Source organism: Rattus norvegicus, chromosome 19, assembly GCF_021556685.1.
Source record: "Rattus norvegicus strain SHRSP/BbbUtx chromosome 19, alternate assembly SHRSP_T2T, whole genome shotgun sequence".
Taxonomy (NCBI): Eukaryota; Metazoa; Chordata; class Mammalia; order Rodentia; family Muridae; genus Rattus; species Rattus norvegicus.
The window spans coordinates 10203364-10223429 of NC_141552.1; the positions used below are offsets into that span (position 1 = coordinate 10203364).

A 20066-nucleotide genomic window follows, 5' to 3' on the forward strand; every position below is an offset into this window, starting at 1 on the left:
GGAAACTTCTGTCCTAGTAATAAGACATTGGCCGGACTCTGGGACGGGGCGGATCTCCTGGGTGAGGCGTGGCTCCGAGAAGGGGCGTGGCACGACGCCAGGGATGGGCGGGGGCGTGGCGGTGGGGCGTGGCGTGGCGCCAGGGCGGCGCGGGGCGTGGCTTCAAGGGGCGTGGCGTCGCGGATCAGCAGAACCGGCTACCTCCCCAGTCTCCGCTGGATCCGGAGCTGGCGGCTGCGCTTCGCTCCAGTCTACAACCGGAGCGGCGCGCTGCCACCCCACCTTCCCAGCCGCGCCGGGTCGAGACCCGGGCATGAGCTCGCCCCGCGTCCCGCGGAGCCAGCGCCTCCGGCGCCTAGGTAAATAGGGGAGTGCGAAGTGGGGAGGGGGGTTCCTAGGCCTCACTGAACCGTGAAACTCCCGCAACTCTCATCCTGGGGCGCTCTTGGTCACCTCCGGAACCTGCGGGCTCTCCCAGCTATGGGGGCGTCCTACTTTAAGGGAGGAGGACTCAGACGCGCCTCTCAAAGGCAGCGGGACCCTGAAATTCCCTGAGCCTTCCACACCCTGCTCCTATCTCTGGGAAGCCCAGGTCTGAACCATACCTCACCTGCATTCCCCACGTATCCCATCAGAGAAACCCAGATCCCGGCTCCCTGAGCCTCTTCCCGGAAGCAGCCTTCCTTGCCTTCCTGCTCCCCAAATTTCAAGAGACACTTTCCTCCTACTGCCTACCCGACCTGCAAGTGACTTTCCTATTCACTCCAGTCCTCCGGGCCAGCAGCCTTCTGCCCTAAAACCTTTCTCCTCCAGCTCTGGGAGTCTGTACACCTTCTTCCTTTGGAGACAGCTAACTGATTTCTGTCACGGTAAAAGGACCGGAGCCGAGCCCTGGGCAGACGGGGGTTCTGTGCAATCTGCCTGCGTGGAGCGGTGGGAGTAGAACAGTTGCCAGGCATTTGGATGGAGGTCTAGGGTGGAGGGCTTTGATGAGACAGGCAGGCAACCAGGGGCCGGGTGTCAACTCCAGCACATTCCAACAGCCGCCAGGGGCCGTGCTTCCTGTACATTCTTTGCTGGCCCTTTTCAGAGAAATGCAGGCTGCTGTGTAGGTCCCAGGAGCTGTGTCCCTCTCGCTCTGTTGCTTGTCTCTGTGCCTGGGTGCTGGGTATTCCTGGGCAGGGCAACAGGCTGGATGTGACCTCATCCAACAACCCAGCCAAGGTGGGGCCCCTAGCCAGGCTCAGACACAGTGTCAGCAGTAGCACAAGTGCCCTGAGGCAGCTTTGAACCAAACTGTGGATCCTGGACCAGGCTGGTTCTCCTGGTCTCTTGGACTTTGCAGGTCTTGCCAATTGTCACGAAGATGCAGAGACTCACACTCACACTCTCTGGAAGCAGAACTAATAATGGTGGCGAGAGGGGAAAGGTGCCCCAGATTGGGCACCCACTCTGTCCTTGATCAGTGTCCTGGTCACTGGGTTGGACTATAGCTAGATAGAAGGGGTTTGGGAACTATCACTGTAGGTGTCTCTACGTGGCTAAGACATCAAATCTCATAGTGATATGTGACAGGCTGCAGTGCTGGATGTCGAGAGACAGCCAATTAGCAAGGCCAGGGTGTCAGGAGGGCCCGAAGGAGGAGGCAGATTTTCAACTGAGACCCGAATGAGGCAGCGGAATATACTTGAGACCACAGGAGGGAATTCAGTTAGAGGCAAGAAAAAGCAAGTGCAGTGAACTTTCCTAAGAAGGCGTTTACATACTGAGAGGTGGCCGGGAGGACAGACAGCAGTGAGTGGTGTGGGGCAGTGGACCGCACTCCTGGGGACCATGAGTGTTCAAGATGTCCTGACCCCTCATGTTCCTCTGCCTCATTCAGTGCTTGTCTTTGTGGCTCTCCTTGGATGGGACCTTCTGGGGCTTGGGAAGCGCACCCTGCTGGTCCCAGATAGCAACCACACAGAGATAGGGCAGCTGGTAGATAAAGTCCTCCAGGCAGGAGACCTGCAACCAGATCTCGGCTGTGAGATGAGAACCCACCGAGGACAATGAGATAGCATCCAGGCAGGGCTGATTTGCAGCCCTGATAAGATCAGATCTGTGAAGGGTGGGGCAGCCTGGTCAGGCAGACAGGACTCAGGCTTTTCCACTGGCCAAGTAGTGTTTGTTCTATAGCCAAGGCCTCCAGGCAGAATTCTGGGAGGGAACTCTCAGGTGCAGCCCATGGGGCAGGTGGGCAGGGAGAGCCCCAGAATGCCTCCTGCATTCTCTCCTCAGGATGCTGCCCTGGCTGTTTGTGGTGGCCTGGGCCAGGGCAGCTACTGTTTCTCCAGGAATAGCCAGCCACATTGACAGCAGAGTAGAGGAGAGATGGGGGTTGGGAGGAGTTACCCCTAGAACCATGATGAGAATGGCTACTGGAAACCCATCTCGCCCATTTAGTATACAGTACTGAAGGGCTTCCTGCCCAAAGCTGAGGATGCTACACACTTGGAGGGATCTGTCTCTCTGAGGGCCTGTGAGAGGCTAGTGGTGGCCCTGGATGGGCAGGGGCTTTGTTTTTTTTTGTTTTTTTGTTTTTTTTTTTACCACCCTTACTTATTGGCTATTGAGCCTTTAAGGGACCTCAGGGCAGGTTGGGGATTACTTGCTGTTTAAAATCTTGTAGTCCCTCTTGGCAGGGGGAGAGAGTGGGCATGGGTCCCCGTTGCCAGTTAAATCCACGAATCCTCTCTTAATGCTCTCTTTCCACCCCTCCGTGCACTCCATTTTGGGACTGGGTTAGTACTTGTCTCTACAACCTAACGGGACTGAATGAAACCAGAGGCCAGAGAAGGCAGGTCTTGGGCTCCCCCATAAATGTCACTTCTCAGTGGTTCTAGGGTTGGGTGTTCTTTGGACAGACACAGCACATAGCTGAGATCTCGGTGGCCCACGGGTTGTATAGAGGAGATGGCTGATGGAGCCAGTAAGAGGTGGCTTGCTCCGGGTTGATGGAGACTGGTTTGTAATGGGCTTATGGCCTGGATTGGGCAGGAGGGTCTGGAGAGTATAGCTACCCCCTGGCTTCATTTCATCATTTAAAGTAGAAAGACTGGCCTTGAACTTGTGGCAGTCCTGCTGCTTTTACCCCCACCCCCAATGTTAGGATTACAGGTGTATATTATCACATTCTACCTAGGTCCTTTAGAGAAACAAAACAAAAAACAAAAAACCTAATGTGAAAGCTGAGGGACTACACAGCCTGCTAGAGCTATATTCCTTGACGTCTGGGCCACCTTAGAAGAACCAGGGGCCTGGTGACTCTTTGGGGGACAGGTTGGGAAACTGGCCTTCAGTGTTGGGGACTGACCGTCAGTGGCCGGCTTGCTAGTCATTTTAGTAGGGAACTCCATGGAGCCAGTACTTGTTCTGGGGACAAGACAACCCCAGAGGCAGGTCATGGTGTAGACAGAGCTGGAGAAATGGACCCCTCTCTGGCTGCCAGAGGCCAGTGCGACTGGGCTAGCGATGATTAGACCTGGAAGAGGCAAAGCAGTGCTGTGGGAGCATCCTGGGGTGGAGGATGTGAAGGGGCCATCACTGCACAGAAGCAAGAGGTAACCCCTCTGCCCCACCTCTTGTTTGCATGTGCCCAATGGAGTGTCCCATCTGTTCCTTGTTAGGGACTCAATAGACAGCTAGGAGATTAATTAATACCAAGCTGCTGGCAGACTGAGATGTGTGCCTGCCCTAGGGCCCCATTCTGGCAGCACAGATGTCCAGCTAACCCCGGAAATGCTACTGCATTGCCACCCAATCATCCTGGAGATGTGCGGAGTCTTGTGGGGAGTCCAGCCCTGACTACCGAGGCTTCATGCAGAGAAAGCTTAGGTGGTAGCGGGAAGCCAAAGTGGGCTACAGGACAGTGTAGGGAACGTCTCATTCGTCTTTGGTTGTGTCCTGGGCTTGCTGTGTGACCTAAGCCTGGTGGCTTACTCTCTCTGGGCTATTTTCTTTTCCAGTGCATAATAGGCAGGCTGATCGCCTAGGTCTGTGTTAACTGAGCCCAATTCTCCCCCTGCTATTCCCATTTTTCCCGAATTGCTTATGCTACATGCTGTGCCCTGGGTCATCCTTCCTATAACTAATGCCTGTCCATGCTCGGAACATACCTCTGCTTGGCTTGTCCGGACCAAGTGTCCTGTTGGGACCCTATCCCCACCCTCAGGCTGGCCTACTCCTTCCAAGGCCAGGGTAAATGTCTACTTCCTCAGAGGCCACAGCCCACAGTCCCACACATTTCTCAAACTTATCCAGGGCCCCACCTCTTGGACTCTGCCCTCCTACCCAGGAAACACCAGTCAGTACCCAGAAGAACTGCCCAAGAGTCCAGGGGCCAGGAGTAGGGTCTGAATGACTTGAGCTGGTGACTCAGCCTCAACAGGCTGGAGAGAACCAGGTTTAGTGTGTGAGCTGGAAGGGTAGGCTTTTGTAGATAACCGAACCCTGGGCCATCTCCTGATCCCCTCACCATTTCCTGGAAGTTCTCCTCTGGGATCCCAGTACTCTCAGGAAGGTGGGGTGCTCTGGCAAGTTGCTCTAAGTCTGCCCCAAAGTTGTAAGAGGATGGCTAGGTGCCACCAAGCTTAGGGTCCAGGCTTCTCCAAAGCCCACTACCTCCCTTCCTTCCCCTCTTTTGCCTTCACCTCCACAGCAAGCAGAACGGGAGCCAGCCATCCCAGGAAGGGGTTAACTGCCAGCCCCAGCCTTGAGGGAGGGGACTGGGCCGGACCATTTTTCTGCTCTGCCTCCACCTCGCTTTTCCTGAATGGTTCTGCCGTCCTGGGGTTGGGAGGAAGGGAAGGAGGAAGGGCGGGCAGGCAGAGGGAGGGAGGAGTGTGGGAAGAGGAAGGAAAAAAAGAACGAGACAGCTAAGGGGGAAGAGAAAGATGTCACTGGCTCTAATCTCCCTGTCATTTGGGTTTCTAGCAGGAGCTGGGCGAAGGAGCCGCTAGAACAATGCTGAGGTGGGGGAGGTGAGGAGTGTCTTAAACAGGTGATCAGGGGTGACCAAGCCACCTGGGCACCCTCCCCGGACTCAGCCCAGCCGGCACCCCAAAGACAGTGGGGCAACCATGGCGACCAATTTCAACGACATCGTCAAGCAAGGCTATGTGAAGATGAAGAGCAGGAAGCTTGGGGTGAGCCACCCTGGTGGGGGCCCTTGTCAATAAACAGTACTGAGGACGGGTCTGGAGGCATGGTGTGTTGGGGCAGTGCTGCCCGCCAGCACTGGGGACTGTGTGACTGTGATTTGAGGCTTCTCGACACGGGCTGGCTGGCATGTGGCTAGCCAGCCTCTGTCTACTGCATCTCTTGCCCCAGCTGGGCTGGCTGGCATCCCAGCCACTGGACCAGTAGTGGTAGCTGACAGGCTGGCAAGAGGCATCCCCTGCTATTGTTGAAGTTGTGGCCACGGCGGCGCTGGCAGTAGCGGAGGTGGCAGCCACCACCGGCTATCGGGAGTGACTGGAGAGTGAGGCTGTCAAGAGTGGAGAGCAGCTTTAGCTCCTGGGCCTCCTCCCCTTGCTCCCCACCCCCTTTCCCCTCCCTCCCTTGCCTTGCTCCCCACCCCTCCTGTCCTCTTTTCTTTAAAGTGACCCTCCCCCGCCCTACCACACACACACACACACACACACACACACACACACACATACACATACAGACACACACACACACACACACACACACACACACACACACACACGCTTGCTTCTCAGTGTTCAGAGCTCTGCACTTATATTTTAGAGGGTTGCTTTGGGTGTTAAATTGTTTGGGAAAGAGAATGGCTTGTTGTGGGTAGGGGTAGGGACATCAGGGACTGAGGCCAGAGAGGCTGACACTTCCCTGATGTGTGGGTGGCATGGCCCTTGCTCTGGGACAGGCTGCTTTCCTTGGAGTTGGTGGTGGCAGCCCTGAGCTGGGGCTTGGAGGGGCACATACCCCTCCTCACCACCCCATACAGGTTTCCAGCTGAGGAAAATCCCCTAGAGGCATGATTAGGGCCCCAGGTTCCCTTTGAAGCCTCTATTCCCCTGCTATCCCCTACTTCCAAGGAAGGAGGAAAGAAAGCCTTGGTGACAGGTGACCCAAGTCTGTTTTACCCAAGACTCTGTGCCTCCCTGCTGCCTTGATGGGCTGGGTTCAAGGGTTCCTGGGCTAACCTGAGGGTGAAGAGATGCCCAAGGGTCTCTTCTTACTCAGGCCCACCTTGGAGTGGGGGCGATTCTTGTTCCTCCTGGCTTTCTGGGGCCTTCTTGGGCTGTCTTATGTCCAGGCAAGACCAGCAGTCCACTGCCCTCAGCTGGGCCATCAGTGGATTGAGGCAGGGCTTCTTGGCATGTTCGAAGTCTCACTGGCTCAAGCCTGGGAGACTCTGCTCTTTCCAAGACAGAACAAAGAGCAAGGCTAAGGCCAGGCAAAGAGGCCCCGGGAGTGGGGACCTCATTTCTGCTGCCACCCCTTATTCCCATGCTTAGATCCAGCCAGTCCCCAGGGGCCAGCAGAGCTCGATCCAGGGCAGGCTTACCAGGAAAGCGCTGGCTACAGGCAATCCTGTGGGGTCAGTGTCAGACCTGTTACAGAAGGATTCCCAGACCCCAAGTGGAGAGGTGGGCAGACTAGGGAAAGAACTGGAAGGTGGGGTGTGGCCTGACCCAGACTGGTGTCCACACTGTCCAGGGAGATCTACTTTCCACAGACCTAAGCTTATTCTGCCCTTCTGTGAGGGGCTAGGCTTTTCAGTTGCCCCAGGCGTGTCTTATCTCAGTCTCCAGGGATCAGGGGAGGGGGTGTGCTGAGAGGAATGGAAAAGAGATGGCGCCCACCCTCCCTTCCTACCTGCCAGGACCTCCCTCCTCCCTCAGCAGAGCCTGGCAGAGTGCTTAGGAAGAGCTGATCAAAGACCTGTGAGAACTGAGGAGAGCTCTTGAGTGCATGGCTCCCTGGGGTTGTGTGAGTGTGTATCCTGTAACCAGGCAACCAGGGTGCTCAGGCCCCCAGGCCTCCCATGTTGCTGCCTGTTGGGGTGGGGTGGGGTGCTTGAGCAGCTCCCACCCATTCAGTTATCTATCCATTCATCTGTCTGTCCACCCTGTCCTTCATATGGTCATATGCACAGCCGTCAGTCATTGCTAGCTGGTATTAGCAAAGGGTGTGAGAATATGGTATACACGGTTTCTGCTTTTAAAAAGGCTCATGTGGACAGAGCAGGGCTCAGCTAGGGACAGAGTTGCAGGGGCAGACATGCTTTTCAGGGTCCCAGACAGCAGCTAAAAGTGACCCAGCTATAGAGACTTCCAGGGACAAGGACTGTCTAGGTCCATTTTGTTCTGTGATCTGCTTGGCAAGGCCTGGTGGCACACCTCTGGCATATGCAGAGAAGGTAACTGGGCTGGCCAGTGACTGTGGCAGTGGCCTCGTCCTTTCCTCTGCCCAGCCCAGCCCTTCTTTAGGCCCCTTCTGCTCACATTGACAACAGCACAGGAATGCTGGGACCAGGTCTACCAGGCTTGAAGCCTGCTGGCAGCGGCTGGTAACTCCATCACAGCCTGGCTAGAGAGAGGCTCTGCAAGACGAGCTCAGATGGGCAGTTTATGGAGATCCTGGGACAGCCTTTCATGGTGTCTGATAGGTCAGTTTGTCTCTGGAAAAGGGTCACCTCTTTAGGAGTTTACGAAGCTCTGGAGAATCTCAGCAGCGTAGAGCACAGGGCACTTAGTAGGTGTTGTGGCTCATACCTCTGCCCCCTTAGCCTTTGTGGGCCTCTGGTGCCCGTAGGGCACAGTGTTGATTAAGTGCTGATGGAAATCCTTGGAGGGCAACAGTGATTCCCCTCACACCAGATCCTTGCTTGGGCCCACAAACAGGGCACAGATGATGTGCAGTCTAGCTGGGTGCTAGGGGGCCGCTTCTTGTTCCTGGAAGACCCCATGTATGTATGGCCAGAGTGGTCTGTCCTATGGTAATGGGTGTGTCTCTGGAAATCTTGTCTTAATCCCAGACCCATCACTTGTCAGGTCGTTCCTACTTGCCTTCTTCATAGCCACTAGTCTCTGAAACGGAAGAATCAATCGAACTGCCTTCAGGAGTGACCCTGATACTGAATTCCACAAATGCTCCTTCTGTTACACAGAGCATCACAGAACAGCTCAATAGAGATGATCGTGAACTTGGCCATTTGGGTAGGGCTGCCCCTCTGGTGGCTGGCATCCTATAGCTACGATCCTAAGGTTTTTTTCTAAGCTAGGGTCCAGGGAAGGGTGTGGTACTGCTCTCTCAGGAGGCTGGGGTAACTTCAGGACAGCATCGTGGGGAATCATGGTTCAGCAACAATCTGACCAAAAGTTGGCTTCTTGACCCACAGATTTACCGGAGGTGCTGGCTGGTGTTCCGAAAATCTTCCAGTAAGGGGCCCCAGCGGCTGGAGAAGTATCCTGATGAGAAGTCAGTGTGCCTCCGAGGCTGCCCCAAGGTTAGGGGCCTGGGCCCTAGATCCCCCAACCTGTGAGCAAAGTTGACTCGCTGAGTCCTGAGGTCTGAGGGTACCTCCCTGAGGAACCCAGCTATGGGAGGTAGGGTTGAAGGGGCCAGCCTGGCTACATATCTTGGGATGTCTTTCCAGGTGACTGAGATCAGCAACGTCAAGTGTGTCACGAGGCTCCCCAAGGAGACCAAGAGACAGGCGGTGGCCATCATATTCACGGATGACTCTGCTCGCACCTTCACTTGTGACTCAGGTGAGGCCCCAGGGCTGCAGGCTCCATCTGCTCTTCTTGGGCTGGTCGGTCAGTGGTCCAGGCAGCGGCTACCAGAGCAGGGCCAACTGTTGCAGGAAGAGTGGGAGAGTTGTGTCTCTCCTTAGTGGAGTAGGTCTCAGACGGAGGTAGGCAGGCAGGCAGCAAGGCCTCCCTGCAACGTCAAGCCAGGGCAGACTGGGTGGGCTGCTGGGACTCTGAGCTGATAGAACTATTAAGTGCTATTTTTCTCTAGAGCTGGAGGCAGAGGAGTGGTACAAGACACTGTCAGTAGAGTGTCTGGGATCACGGCTCAATGACATCAGTCTGGGAGAGCCAGACCTCCTGGCCCCAGGAGTACAGTGTGAGCAGACAGGTGAGGCTGGTCCTGGGTCTCGAAGCAGGGAGGGGGAAGGGGGAGCCCTCAGTTAGCTCAGCTGTTATCCTCTGCCGCTGCAGATCGCTTCAATGTCTTCCTGTTACCCTGCCCTAACCTGGACGTGTATGGCGAGTGCAAACTGCAGATCACTCACGAGAACATCTACCTCTGGGACATACACAACCCCCGCGTGAAGCTCGTCTCGTGGCCCCTCTGCTCTTTGCGCCGTTATGGCCGAGATGCCACACGATTTACCTTTGAGGCGGGCAGGTAGTACCCTCTTTCTTACCATCCTGTCCCACTGTGGCCATTATGGAGCCTGCTCTCGGCATGGCGTCAGGCATGTTCATCAGCACGGCAGCCCAGGGGGGATATAATGTTTCAGTTTTACAGATGAGGAACTCAAGGCCAGAAGAAGTAATTAGCTTATAACAGGCAGGTCAAACGAAGCTCCCTAGCTGAGTCACTGCCAGGGGTGACACTTTCTGGCTTTATGATTGTAGCCTCAGTACCAGTTCCCTATAGGGGGTGAAAAAGTGCCCAGCCTGACAGAGTGATGTTATAGCGAGGGAAGGCCCTTGCTGGGACTCCAGCAGTCTGCTTAAACTTCAGCTCCCCACCATCCTCTGTGTAACCTTGGCAGAGCAACTCCTCTACGGTAAAATGTAGAGGAAAACGAATAGGCTAATTTCTGCGAAGCTTTCAAATCTCCACTGGGTATGTGGTAACTACTGCTCAACCCATGTGTACTGTGACCAAGTCCCCAGATCACCATAGCCATCCTCTCCCTGAAGACCTTCATACAACCGCAGCTGGTATTTAGAACTTGGTGCGTATACACGCACGCACCGAGTGAAATTCCTGACACCTTGTCCTCCTTGCTACCTTGTCCTTAGGATGTGTGATGCTGGGGAAGGACTCTATACCTTTCAGACACAGGAGGGGGAGCAGATTTACCAGCGGGTTCACAGTGCCACCCTGGCCATCGCTGAGCAGCACAAGCGGGTCCTGCTGGAAATGGAGAAGAATGTGAGGGTGAGGCGTAGCTGCTGTTCCAGGGCACTGGGAGGCAGGGCAGACGGGCTAGCTAAGTCTCCACCAGCGCGTTCGAGGGTAAGTCAGGCAGGACCTTGGGCTGGCGGCAGTGTCCCTAGGACTAACAGACGGAACCTGTTCTGTGACACAGCTGCTGAACAAGGGCACCGAGCACTACTCCTATCCCTGTACACCCACGGCCATGCTGCCCCGCAGTGCGTACTGGCACCATATCACGGGTTCTCAGAACATCGCTGAAGCCTCCAGCTATGGTGGGTCATCGTTGGGGGCCTGCCCCTGTGGAGGTTTCTTGGGCAAGGGCTTTGGGTCTTGGATTCAGATTCTAAGCATGCATCTCTGTCCACAGGTGAAGGATATGGGGCAGCCCAGGCCAGCTCAGAAACAGACCTCCTGAACAGATTCATCCTGCTTAAGCCAAAGCCTAGGCAGGAGGACAGCAGTGAGACCAAGACCCCTCCCCAGTGACAGCTGCTAGGCTGCAAGAACTCACGACTGCTGGGCCACTTGCTGGAGGACAGTGCACTGCAGCAGTCCATGGACAGCCTCAAGGAGCTGGTGGCCAAGAGCCAGAGAGCAAGCTGTCCCTCTTGCCCTCAAGGGTGAGGCTGGACCTCAGTACATGGCTGGCCACACCACCTGAGCATGAGGGGCTAGAGCCACCGTGGAACTATACACTGTTAATGGTTTTAATATATATGGCTTATAACATATTCTGTATAAACGAGGCTATCCTCTATCCCTCCCCACCAACACATACCCATTTTTAATTCCACGACCAGGCATGGTTAAGGCTGTCTTTTGAGTATGAATGAGGGCTGCCATGCCTGTCCTCAGTGATACAACTCTCTCCTGCTGCCAAGATTGCTTGAGCTGCTAGGGTCAGAGGAGGGGACAATCAGACTGGTGCTGTCTGCTAGCTCTTCTCAGAAGCCTAAGGGCCACAATAGCAGGTAGCTTCTGTCCTCTGGGCCTACAGTGACACAGGAGAGTTCTAAACTTCACTGCACCACGTGGCAGCCTTGCACTTGGGAGTTTTAAGCAGAGGTGGCATCTGGTTTTTAAATGCACTTTCTGCACTGGCTCCTTCCCGCTCAGTAGGCTAAGATGTCTTCAGGCGGGCAGGGCTCCCTTACCTCAGCAGTAGAGGACAGTTGGGACCAGCCCAAAGGCTGCAGCGGGCCTGCTGTGGGGAGCACCTGGCTGCCCCCTTCACTGACCAGGGGTATAGTGCTCTAGCAAGGGAGTCCCTTGCCCTGGGCCAGCCACCCCAGGCCAGATTCCAAAACTAAGACCTTCCCATCTCCCCCACACGGTGCTGAGGCTCCCTGCTGAAATGCAATTAAAGCAACTGATTTTCTAGTGCTGGTATTTATTGACTACCGTGCAGAAGGGCTATCTTTCTATTCACATCCAACCTTTTGTTGCGTGTTTCTGTTTTTTAATACTTTAGGATCTGCTCTGTGGGAACAGACCTTGTAAATAACCACTGTTCATATGTGTGGCAGAATGATAAGGGGGCCTCTCTCAGGGGGCCCTGGAGCCAGGGAAGTGGCAGAGCCAGCCCAACTCTGACTGTGACCCAGGAACGACCACCAGAGGTCAGTTAGTTTGTACAGGAAATGGGCCTAAGCCCTTGGGAGGGAGGCAGAACGGGCTCAGTTAGTAGCACGATGACGCATGAAGGAGATTATGTTGTGCTCTTTATTGCCAAAAATAAAAACTTTTAAAAAGACAGCTACTGTTGATCAATAAATACTCCTTTTCTGTACTAGTGTGTGCTTCCCCCTAGGCTGCCTGAAAACCACTATGTAGGGCCAGGGATGCTAAACCCCTATAAAACCTGCCTTGTCTAACACCAGTGGAACCCCTGGCCATCTCTCCGATGTCCTTCCAGGAGGCAACGTGAGCAAGCGCAGTCCTTAGCCCAGAAACCAGAAGGGCCCCAGGGCCTGGAATCCGGTCAACTTTGAACCTAGTCTCCGCAGCAGGCGGGCTAGTTTATGGTGAGCACGTCACTCTGGATCTCATGGCTTAACTGGGTCTGTAAATCACTCAGCTTCTTCTTTAGCCCAGACAGGGCTGAGAGGACAATGGTCTCAGGGCGCAGTGAGCCACATGACTCCACATTGTAGTAAAACCTGAGAGACGAGGGGGTGAGAGCTCTCATGAGGCAAAGCCTGGGCTTCAAACAGACTTCGTTCTGAGACTGGACTCCATTCCTACGAGGCCTTTGATCTTAGGACAGGGCTGACTTCCCTTTCCCTAGAACCCCTTACGCAGAGTGGTCCAGGCCCACTTCACAGTTCCTCGGGGAAGCTACGAAAAGGGCATTGTTGTAAAAACCCTAAGATGACTCTGGGCGTGCATGTCTACACTGGAGACAGCAGGAAGAAAACCAAACACGATTCTGGCTACAGCTCTTCAGTTCTTCAGGGGAGGGCTATGGTTAATTTGTTCTGGCTTGAGCCTAAACAGGAAGGCCAGAAATAGCATGGGGCAGTAAGAAGGTCCCTTTCTTTATGGTGACTAGAGAGGGATGAAGACCAACTCAAGATGTGCGAGTTTGGCAGTTGGTTCTATCACGTGGTGGGGATGAGGGTGGGAGTGGGGGATGGGGTGTGGTGTGGTGAGCTTGGGTGTGTGACTGCCTAACAGCCTCCCACACCTACACTTACAATTACAGTCCCAAGCAGGACTGGGGTCTTACCTCTCTGGCTTGCCGTTGGGGTCATAGGGAGCCTGTGACTCATCCTCATCCAGCTCAGAGTACTCACTCTTTGGCCTGAGGGCAAGCACAGGTAAAGCAAAGGTGGCTGCTTCTACTGTTAGCAAGGCTCTCAGAGCACCCACCTACCTAAATCTCACTACAGCCATTGCTATTCCCCCCTCCCCCCAGAACATACCATTCCTCAGGCTTGGGATACACTGTATGCCTAAGTGCGTTGTCTGGATCGTATTCAAAAGCTACCCCCGCAGTAGGGTTCCACTTGGCATGCTCCTTGCCAAAGCCCTTCTTGGCATAGGCTCGAAGTCTCAGCTCCTGGCCCTTCCTCAGCTTGACAATAAGGATGTCTGCAGGGAGAGGTGAGAGTGAGGCAGAAACAAAAGGGACAAGTTCTCCAACTTGTGTCCTGCAGTACTGCATGAAGAGAAAAATATCAAGAGACCAGGCGACTCAAAAGGGTCTCTGCTCTGACCACCAGCTTGACTGCCCCATCCCTTTCCCATCCAGCCCGACCCCCTTACCATCCTGCTCCACATAGTCATTGGGGTCATTATCCCGGTTCCGGGATGTCACCTGTAGGAAGTCCAAACAAGTATGCATTAGCCTCTCACCTCTCAATCACCTCTGGCAACTGTCTCTCAGTAAATCCAGCCTGTAAGCTGCCAAGCCGGGGAAAGGAGGCTGAGAAGGAGATGGCAGAGTTGTCCAAAGAGCCCCGTGGCCTTTAAAAGGGTCTTTGGACAACATAGGGCACATGGCCCCAATACTGCTCTGTTCAGGAACTCAGGGCCAGCACGTCTAGGTGGCAGTTAAAGTAGATGATCACAGGGTAGGTTAGCATCTCATAAAAGACCCACTCTAATCTACCCCACTTGGAGCCAGGCAGAGAAGAGCAAAGGCACTAACCGGGATAACCCGGGGGCTGTTGGAGATGAGATCTCGGGAGGTAACATGGCGCGTCTGGTCTTCATTGCACCTCACGTCGAGCGTGAACTCCACGGAGCACTCTGGGCAGAACTCTTCACATGTGCAGTCCTGAGGCAGGAAGGGCAGTTGGATCGGGAAGACTGGACTCTCTGCTTTTCCTAACCAGCTCCTTTCAACTTCTTCTTGGTGAAAAGGGGTGACCCCAGTCCCAGGCCCTTTTGGGCTGTGACATCTGGTTCACCTCATGGTAACTTGTATACCCGCTGGCAACCACACTTCCTTTCCAGGGCCACTGCTACAGGTGACCACTAGGGGGCACACTAATTCAGCAGTGCCTAGAGAGGACCAAGGTTTTATGCAACAATAGAGTTCTGTCTATGCAGATCAGCTTGGGAATTACTGAAAATACAAACAAGGGAAGAACAGGAAAACAGACAAAAAACAACAAAAACACCCCCAAAACCCAAACAACTTTGAAGTTCTAGATTACTTGGGGAGGAGGGGGCTGGCACTCATAGCCTAGGCTGGCCTGGAATTTAGGATGTAGGTGAAACTTAAATTACTGATCCTCCTGCTGCTACTACTGCCATGTGAACGATTATAGGCACGTGTCACAACATCCAGTAATCTTTACTTCAAAACTTCTTATGGAAAATTCTACCCACATACAGAACCAGAGAGGACAGATGGCCACTTGTCATATGCCCACCTTCCAGCTTCCTTAATTATCAACATTTGCCACTCTTTGTGGATGTTTTGTGTGTTCCGAGACAGAGTTTTTCTCACTAGGTAACCCTGTAAATGGTGGGATACAGGCACACAGCCGTAGAGGACTGCAGCACACTGATCTGTGCTCAAGTGCACAGAAGGCAAGGGCAGGGCGCCTGCAGCTTATTTTCTTAGGGAAGAACAGGGCAGACGTAGTAAAACGTTATCATCTGGTAACCACAGAGAAACAAAACAAAGGGGGATTTATTACTGTTTCTCAGACACGCACGGGGACACATGCCTTTAATGACCAAGGGAAACACTCAGGAGGCAGGGCAGGCAGATTTCAGTTCAAGGCCAGCCAGGGCTACATAGCGAGAGTTCCTTAAAACTAACACAAAAAATGGAAACAATAAGTGGATGAAGGGTGTGAGGCTGGCTGTTAAAAGTGACTACGGCTCAGCTGCCAGAGCAACACCCAGTAGTTCACAACTGCCTATAACTAGCTCCAGGGGCTCCGAGCGATGCCCTCTTTTGACCCTAGCCCACCTTCACAGACAGAGGCAGACATACACACACATAAAAGTGGCTGTGTTCCCCCACCCTTTTGGTTGTTTTGAGACAGGGTTTCTCTGTACAGCCCTGGCTGTCCTGGAACTCAAACAGATCCACCTGCCTCTGCTTCCCAAGCTGAGCCTAGAGGCATGTGCCGCCACACCTGCCCGTGATGATGCCTGGATGTGCTGAGAGCAATCTGAAGCCCCATCAGAACCAAGGACCACACTACTAAGACATCATCTCAACAATGAGCATGCTACAGTCAGCTGGAAGGAAGATGCCCAGAAAGATCCCAGGGAGAACTGGACCCCCCTCCCCCGACCTGTGCTTCCTGTCTATCTGCCAACACACGTACCCGGGAGTACTGCAGCTTGTCCACAATGTCATCACTAGTGAGGGGGATTAAACCTGCAAGACACAGAAAAGTGCTCTGCAGAACAGCCAACAGCCAAGCCACCACAAGAACCTCAGAGGTCAGGCAGGCTAGGGACAGGGAGCATCCCACTTTGATCTCTTCCTCAACACCGGCACTCACCAAGCCTGTGCGCGATGAATTCATCATGAAGGACCGAGGAGTTGGCATCAATCTGAACCCAGTCAATGGCTGGAAAAGGCGGCAACAAGACAGGACGAATGAGAACTAGCCATCAGATTCATTTACAGACCTATAGCACTGTCTCACATCACTCAGTGCCCAGCAGCACTCGGGAGGCAGAGGCCAGCCTTGTCTACAAATTGAGTTCCAGGACAGCTAGGGCTACAAAAGAAAAACAGTGTCTCCAAAGCAAAAACAAAAACAAAAAAACCAAAACAAACAAAAAAGAAAGAATCAAGTCAGTGCTTACAAAGTTGAAGGTGACCAGACCAGGCCAGACTAGGCTGTAAGAGGCTTCAAAGTTTAGCTCCAGGTTTAGGCCTTCCACATTTCATATATATAATCTTCCTGCCCCAGTGAACTGGGTATAGGCCTTGTTAGTGATACACACACACCCCTACCTACCTCAGAGAATTTAGAGATATTTAGGGAATTGAGTACTTTAAACCAGCTACCTGTGCCAATACCAAATCCAAGAATAAAAGCTATTTGGGCACCTAAAAGTTGAGGGAAACATGGGTTGGAGGAATGGCTCAGAGGTTAAGAGGTTCCTGGCAGGGTTGGGGATTTAGCTCAGAGGTAGAGCATTTTCCTAGCAAGCGTAAGGCCCTGGGTTCGGTCCCCAGCTCTGAAAAAAAGGGGGGGGGGGAAGGGTTCCTGGCACCCATGTCAGGTAGCTCACAACCCCTGTAACTCCAGCTTCAGGGGGATCTGAGACTCCTGGGCACCTCTGGCACCTGCATTCACCTGTAAACACCTACACACAGAGACAGTTAAAAACAATTTAAAGGGCTGGAGAGATGGCTCAGCCCTTAAGAGCACTGACTGCTTTTCCAGAGGTGCTGAGGTCAATTCCCAGCAACCACATGGTGGCTCATAACCATCTGTAATGGGATCTGGAGCCCTCTTCTGGTTTGTCTGAAGACAGCAACAGTGTACTGACATACATAAAATAAATAAATATTAAAAAAAAAATTTAAAAATTTTCAAGTTAGGGAAAACATCTCAAGAGTAAAAAGTAAAACATCACAAGTTCATGGCCCACACCTTATTTATGATATCACCAGAGAGCCCACTTAGAATTTCAGTGTTACTCCCATCAAGGGATGGTTCACTGGATGGCTTCAACAGGGAAAGCACACTAACAATAAATCCAACCCCTCTCAGTTCAATGCTGGGCATACGGGACTGTACACACACAGAAGCTTAACTTAAACCTGTACCTAATCGCCCATAAGCAAACACCTGCACATAAACAATGATGTTCAGAAATCAAATGGTGTGGGAGCCCAGTTCTCAAGCAGCTGCCATAGGCACAAGGAAAAGAGGTCAGAAGACCAGGCGAGGACAGGCCCAGCCTGCCCTTCCCTGCAGTGCTTCTTCAACCCTAGCAAGGGTGAGGCTTCCTGACGCTTTACTTCCAGGGCCCCCTCAATGCCCTTAATCTACTCCCCATCCCTTAACCCCTGGTGGGAACTCCCGGTATAAAAAACCCTGTGTGTGCGTATCTACAAATGCTCCATCCCCTTCTTTTGGTCTCCTTCCTTTCTCTCAAAACAAACAACAAACAAACAAAACTGTTTAGACTCTCCTGAAGACAGCTGTCATATTTTGCCTTGTGTTATGTTTGCTCATTTCTTGACTTCACCTGGAAACTTACATGATCTACAGAAATAAGAAATTCATTAAAAAAAAAAAGACACCAGAATAAATACAAAAAACCCTGTAGTCTGTCTTATCTGTCTGTCTCTCACTCACACACACTTCAACCATAAAGAACTAAAGTATGCTGTTTGTAAAAGAAAAGTTTAATAACACACATGCTTTCTCTCATGTGGGCGCTCTCTCTCTCTCTCTCTCTCTCTCTCTCTCTCTTCCTCCCCCTCCCCTTTTTAAATAAAAGGAGAGTTCAGGGCCTACAAGATGGTTTAGCGGGATAAAGGTACTTACTTGTTGTCAAGCCTTATCGAGGTCAATCCCTGGGACACACATGGTGGGAGAAGAGAATCCCTCCCACAAACTGTACTCTGACCTTCACACATGAACTATGGTACTCTCGAGCCCAGAGATATACAGATATATGTAAATAAATATGTTCTAAAGAAGATAGGGGGAGAAGAAAAGAAAGTATAGCAGGGTACTATCTGGAAGGACGGAAGGACGGGAGAAATCACTCTGTGTGTAGATTTAAAAAATGTCATTACGTAGTCTGTTATTTTGTAAAATTAACAGACATTTTCAAAAGACGCCAACCAGTAACGAACACTGACTTAAAAGCAAAAGCGCAGGGGCTGGGGATTTAGCTCAGCGGTAGAGTGCTTGCCTAGGAAGCGCAAGGCCCTGGGTTCGGTCCCCAGCTCCGAAAAAAAGAACCAAAAAAAAAAAAAAAAAAAAAAAAAGCAAAAGCGCACCATCTACATTACTTCAGTAATCTCTGTATCACCCGCTAACCTAGGGTCACCTTACGGATGAGGAGGCTGCAGCCCTCGGCTGTTTTAATAGTGCTTAGTCTTGATTTCTGTTGCTTTTGGGTAGACGAACAGAGTTGGAATCCCCGCTGCCGAGCAAGGCACGCACCGAGGCGGGCCTAGGCAGCCGCAGCCCGGCGTGCACCTCCTCAGTGTTCTCAGCTCCCACCCGGGGCGGAGGGACGGCGGCACGGGCTCCGAGGGAGGGTCGCTTACCTATTATGGGCACCTCTGCGATGAAGACCCTCCGAATGGAATTGGCCACCCTACAGGAGGAAAGGCAGGCAGCGTGAGAGGCCCCGAAGACACAGCCCCGGGGTCAGGAGCCCGAGGCCCCGGCCGCCCGCCTCTCCCCTCGCCTCCTTACGCCAGGTCCGTGTTCTCGATAATGAACTTGACGTTCTCTTCAGTGAGTTCCGTGATCCGCACGGTTGGCTGGTTGGCGTACGGCATCACGACCGGCTGCCTGTCTCCCGCGCCAGCCCCACAGCGCGCCTGCGCGACCACCAGTTTGTCGGCGGGGCACCCGGGCGCTTCCGGCTAGACGTGGGCGCAGTGCCACCTGCTGACCGGAGGCCGGAACTCCTGGCCTGTGTTTTCTAACCACACTGGCTACATGCACTGGTCCTATGCTCTTGAAATCCCCAAGATACACAGCACAAAATTTCACGGACAGGGTCATTCACGCCAATGTTATTTGTAATTGCTAAAAATAATAATAAAAATTCCTAGGAAGCGCAAGGCCCTGGGTTCGGTCCCCAGCTCCGAAAAAAAGAACCAAAAAAAAAAATTGATAGAGGCTTGGTTAAACGTACATACGGGGATGTGGAGATAAGAGCACTGGCTGCTGTTCCCTAAGAGTTGGATTGTATTCCCAGCATCCATATGACGTCTAACATCTTTAGCTCCAGTTTCTAAGGAATCTCTTTCCTGGCATCTGAGGGCACCAGGTAGTCAAATGGTGCACAAGCATACATGCAAGCAAAACACCCATATACATAAGAATAATTTTTAAATGTGTAGGAATACAATAAAGCCTTTTAAAAGATGGAAGCTGTACATCTAAACATAAATAAAATGGCTAGGGAGGTGGCTCATTGTGTAAAACGACTGACAGGTTATTTCTCTGCCAGAGAAATGAGTCAATTCAAGTCAAACTAGAACATATTAAAAGGTAGGTTTATTGGGAAGCTGTTCTCAGGCAAGTTCACTGGCCCCCAAGAATGGAGGCCAGGGGAGTCACCAAGGGAAGGACAGGGAGGGAAAAGAGGGGAGAGGGAGAGAGACGGGGAGGGAGGGAGGGAGAGAAAAGGAGAGAGAGCACAAAGCACAAGGTATCTGGATTAAACAGGAAAGAGAAGAGCCTCTGAGGAAGGGCAACCCAGCCTCTAAGCTGGAAAGTTCAGGGTGGGGGCAGAATATGACAAGTAGGGACTGAAAGATGCTGGGAGTACCTAGGGGCCAGCTCTGCATTGATATGTAAAGTACGCACCACAGTCCCTGGTCCCACTGTCAAAGCCAAAACACCAATGTGCAAGGATACAGGTTCAAATTCTCAGAAAACTCGATGTGCAAGGATACAGGTTCAAATTCTCAGAAAACCCGTAAAACAGCCGGCATGGTAATGCCAAAGTCTGTAATCTTAGTGCTCCTTTGAGTTGGAAGGTGAAGAGAAGAATCCCCTGTATGCTCTTAGGACAGTTAGATAGTGCGCAAAGAAGCAAACAACAAAAGACCCACACCCGAGCTGATGTCAGAGAGAGTGCTGTAACGCATACACATGAAAATCAAAATACATGTGTGTGTGAGAGACGGTACAACACATCATGTGCGTGGAAAGACACCAGGCCTGACTGCAAATGCTCTCACC

General features: G+C 52.7%; 2 protein-coding genes and 1 long non-coding RNA gene across 4 annotated transcripts; 1 reads left to right on the plus strand and 2 right to left on the minus strand.

Annotated features, from left to right (window-relative positions):
* The first annotated feature begins 207 nt into the window (after positions 1 to 207).
* Positions 208 to 11949, plus strand: Dok4 (docking protein 4). Of its 2 annotated transcripts, none has more exons than XM_087594783.1 (9): positions 208 to 359; positions 4978 to 5186; positions 8411 to 8518; positions 8669 to 8783; positions 9037 to 9156; positions 9240 to 9429; positions 10056 to 10194; positions 10346 to 10466; positions 10562 to 11949. In XM_087594783.1, exons 2-9 carry the CDS (start codon positions 5121 to 5123, stop codon positions 10678 to 10680), a joined length of 978 nt encoding a protein of 325 aa, XP_087450909.1. In that variant the 5' UTR covers positions 208 to 359; positions 4978 to 5120; the 3' UTR covers positions 10681 to 11949.
* LOC147998789 (uncharacterized) lies at positions 5759 to 10170 on the minus strand. The gene is made up of 2 exons (XR_015643732.1): positions 10086 to 10170; positions 5759 to 8869 (listed from the first exon to the last, which is right to left on the minus strand). It is a non-coding gene; the product is annotated as an uncharacterized LOC147998789 (long non-coding RNA).
* Positions 11898 to 18673, minus strand: Polr2c (RNA polymerase II subunit C). The gene is given in 9 exon segments (NM_001012473.1): positions 11898 to 12353; positions 12923 to 12997; positions 13119 to 13287; positions 13462 to 13513; positions 13847 to 13975; positions 15489 to 15541; positions 15669 to 15737; positions 18413 to 18462; positions 18564 to 18673. Coding segments are annotated over 9 exon segments (828 nt in total). The 5' UTR covers positions 18650 to 18673; the 3' UTR covers positions 11898 to 12208.
* Positions 18674 to 20066: the final 1393 nt, after the last annotated feature.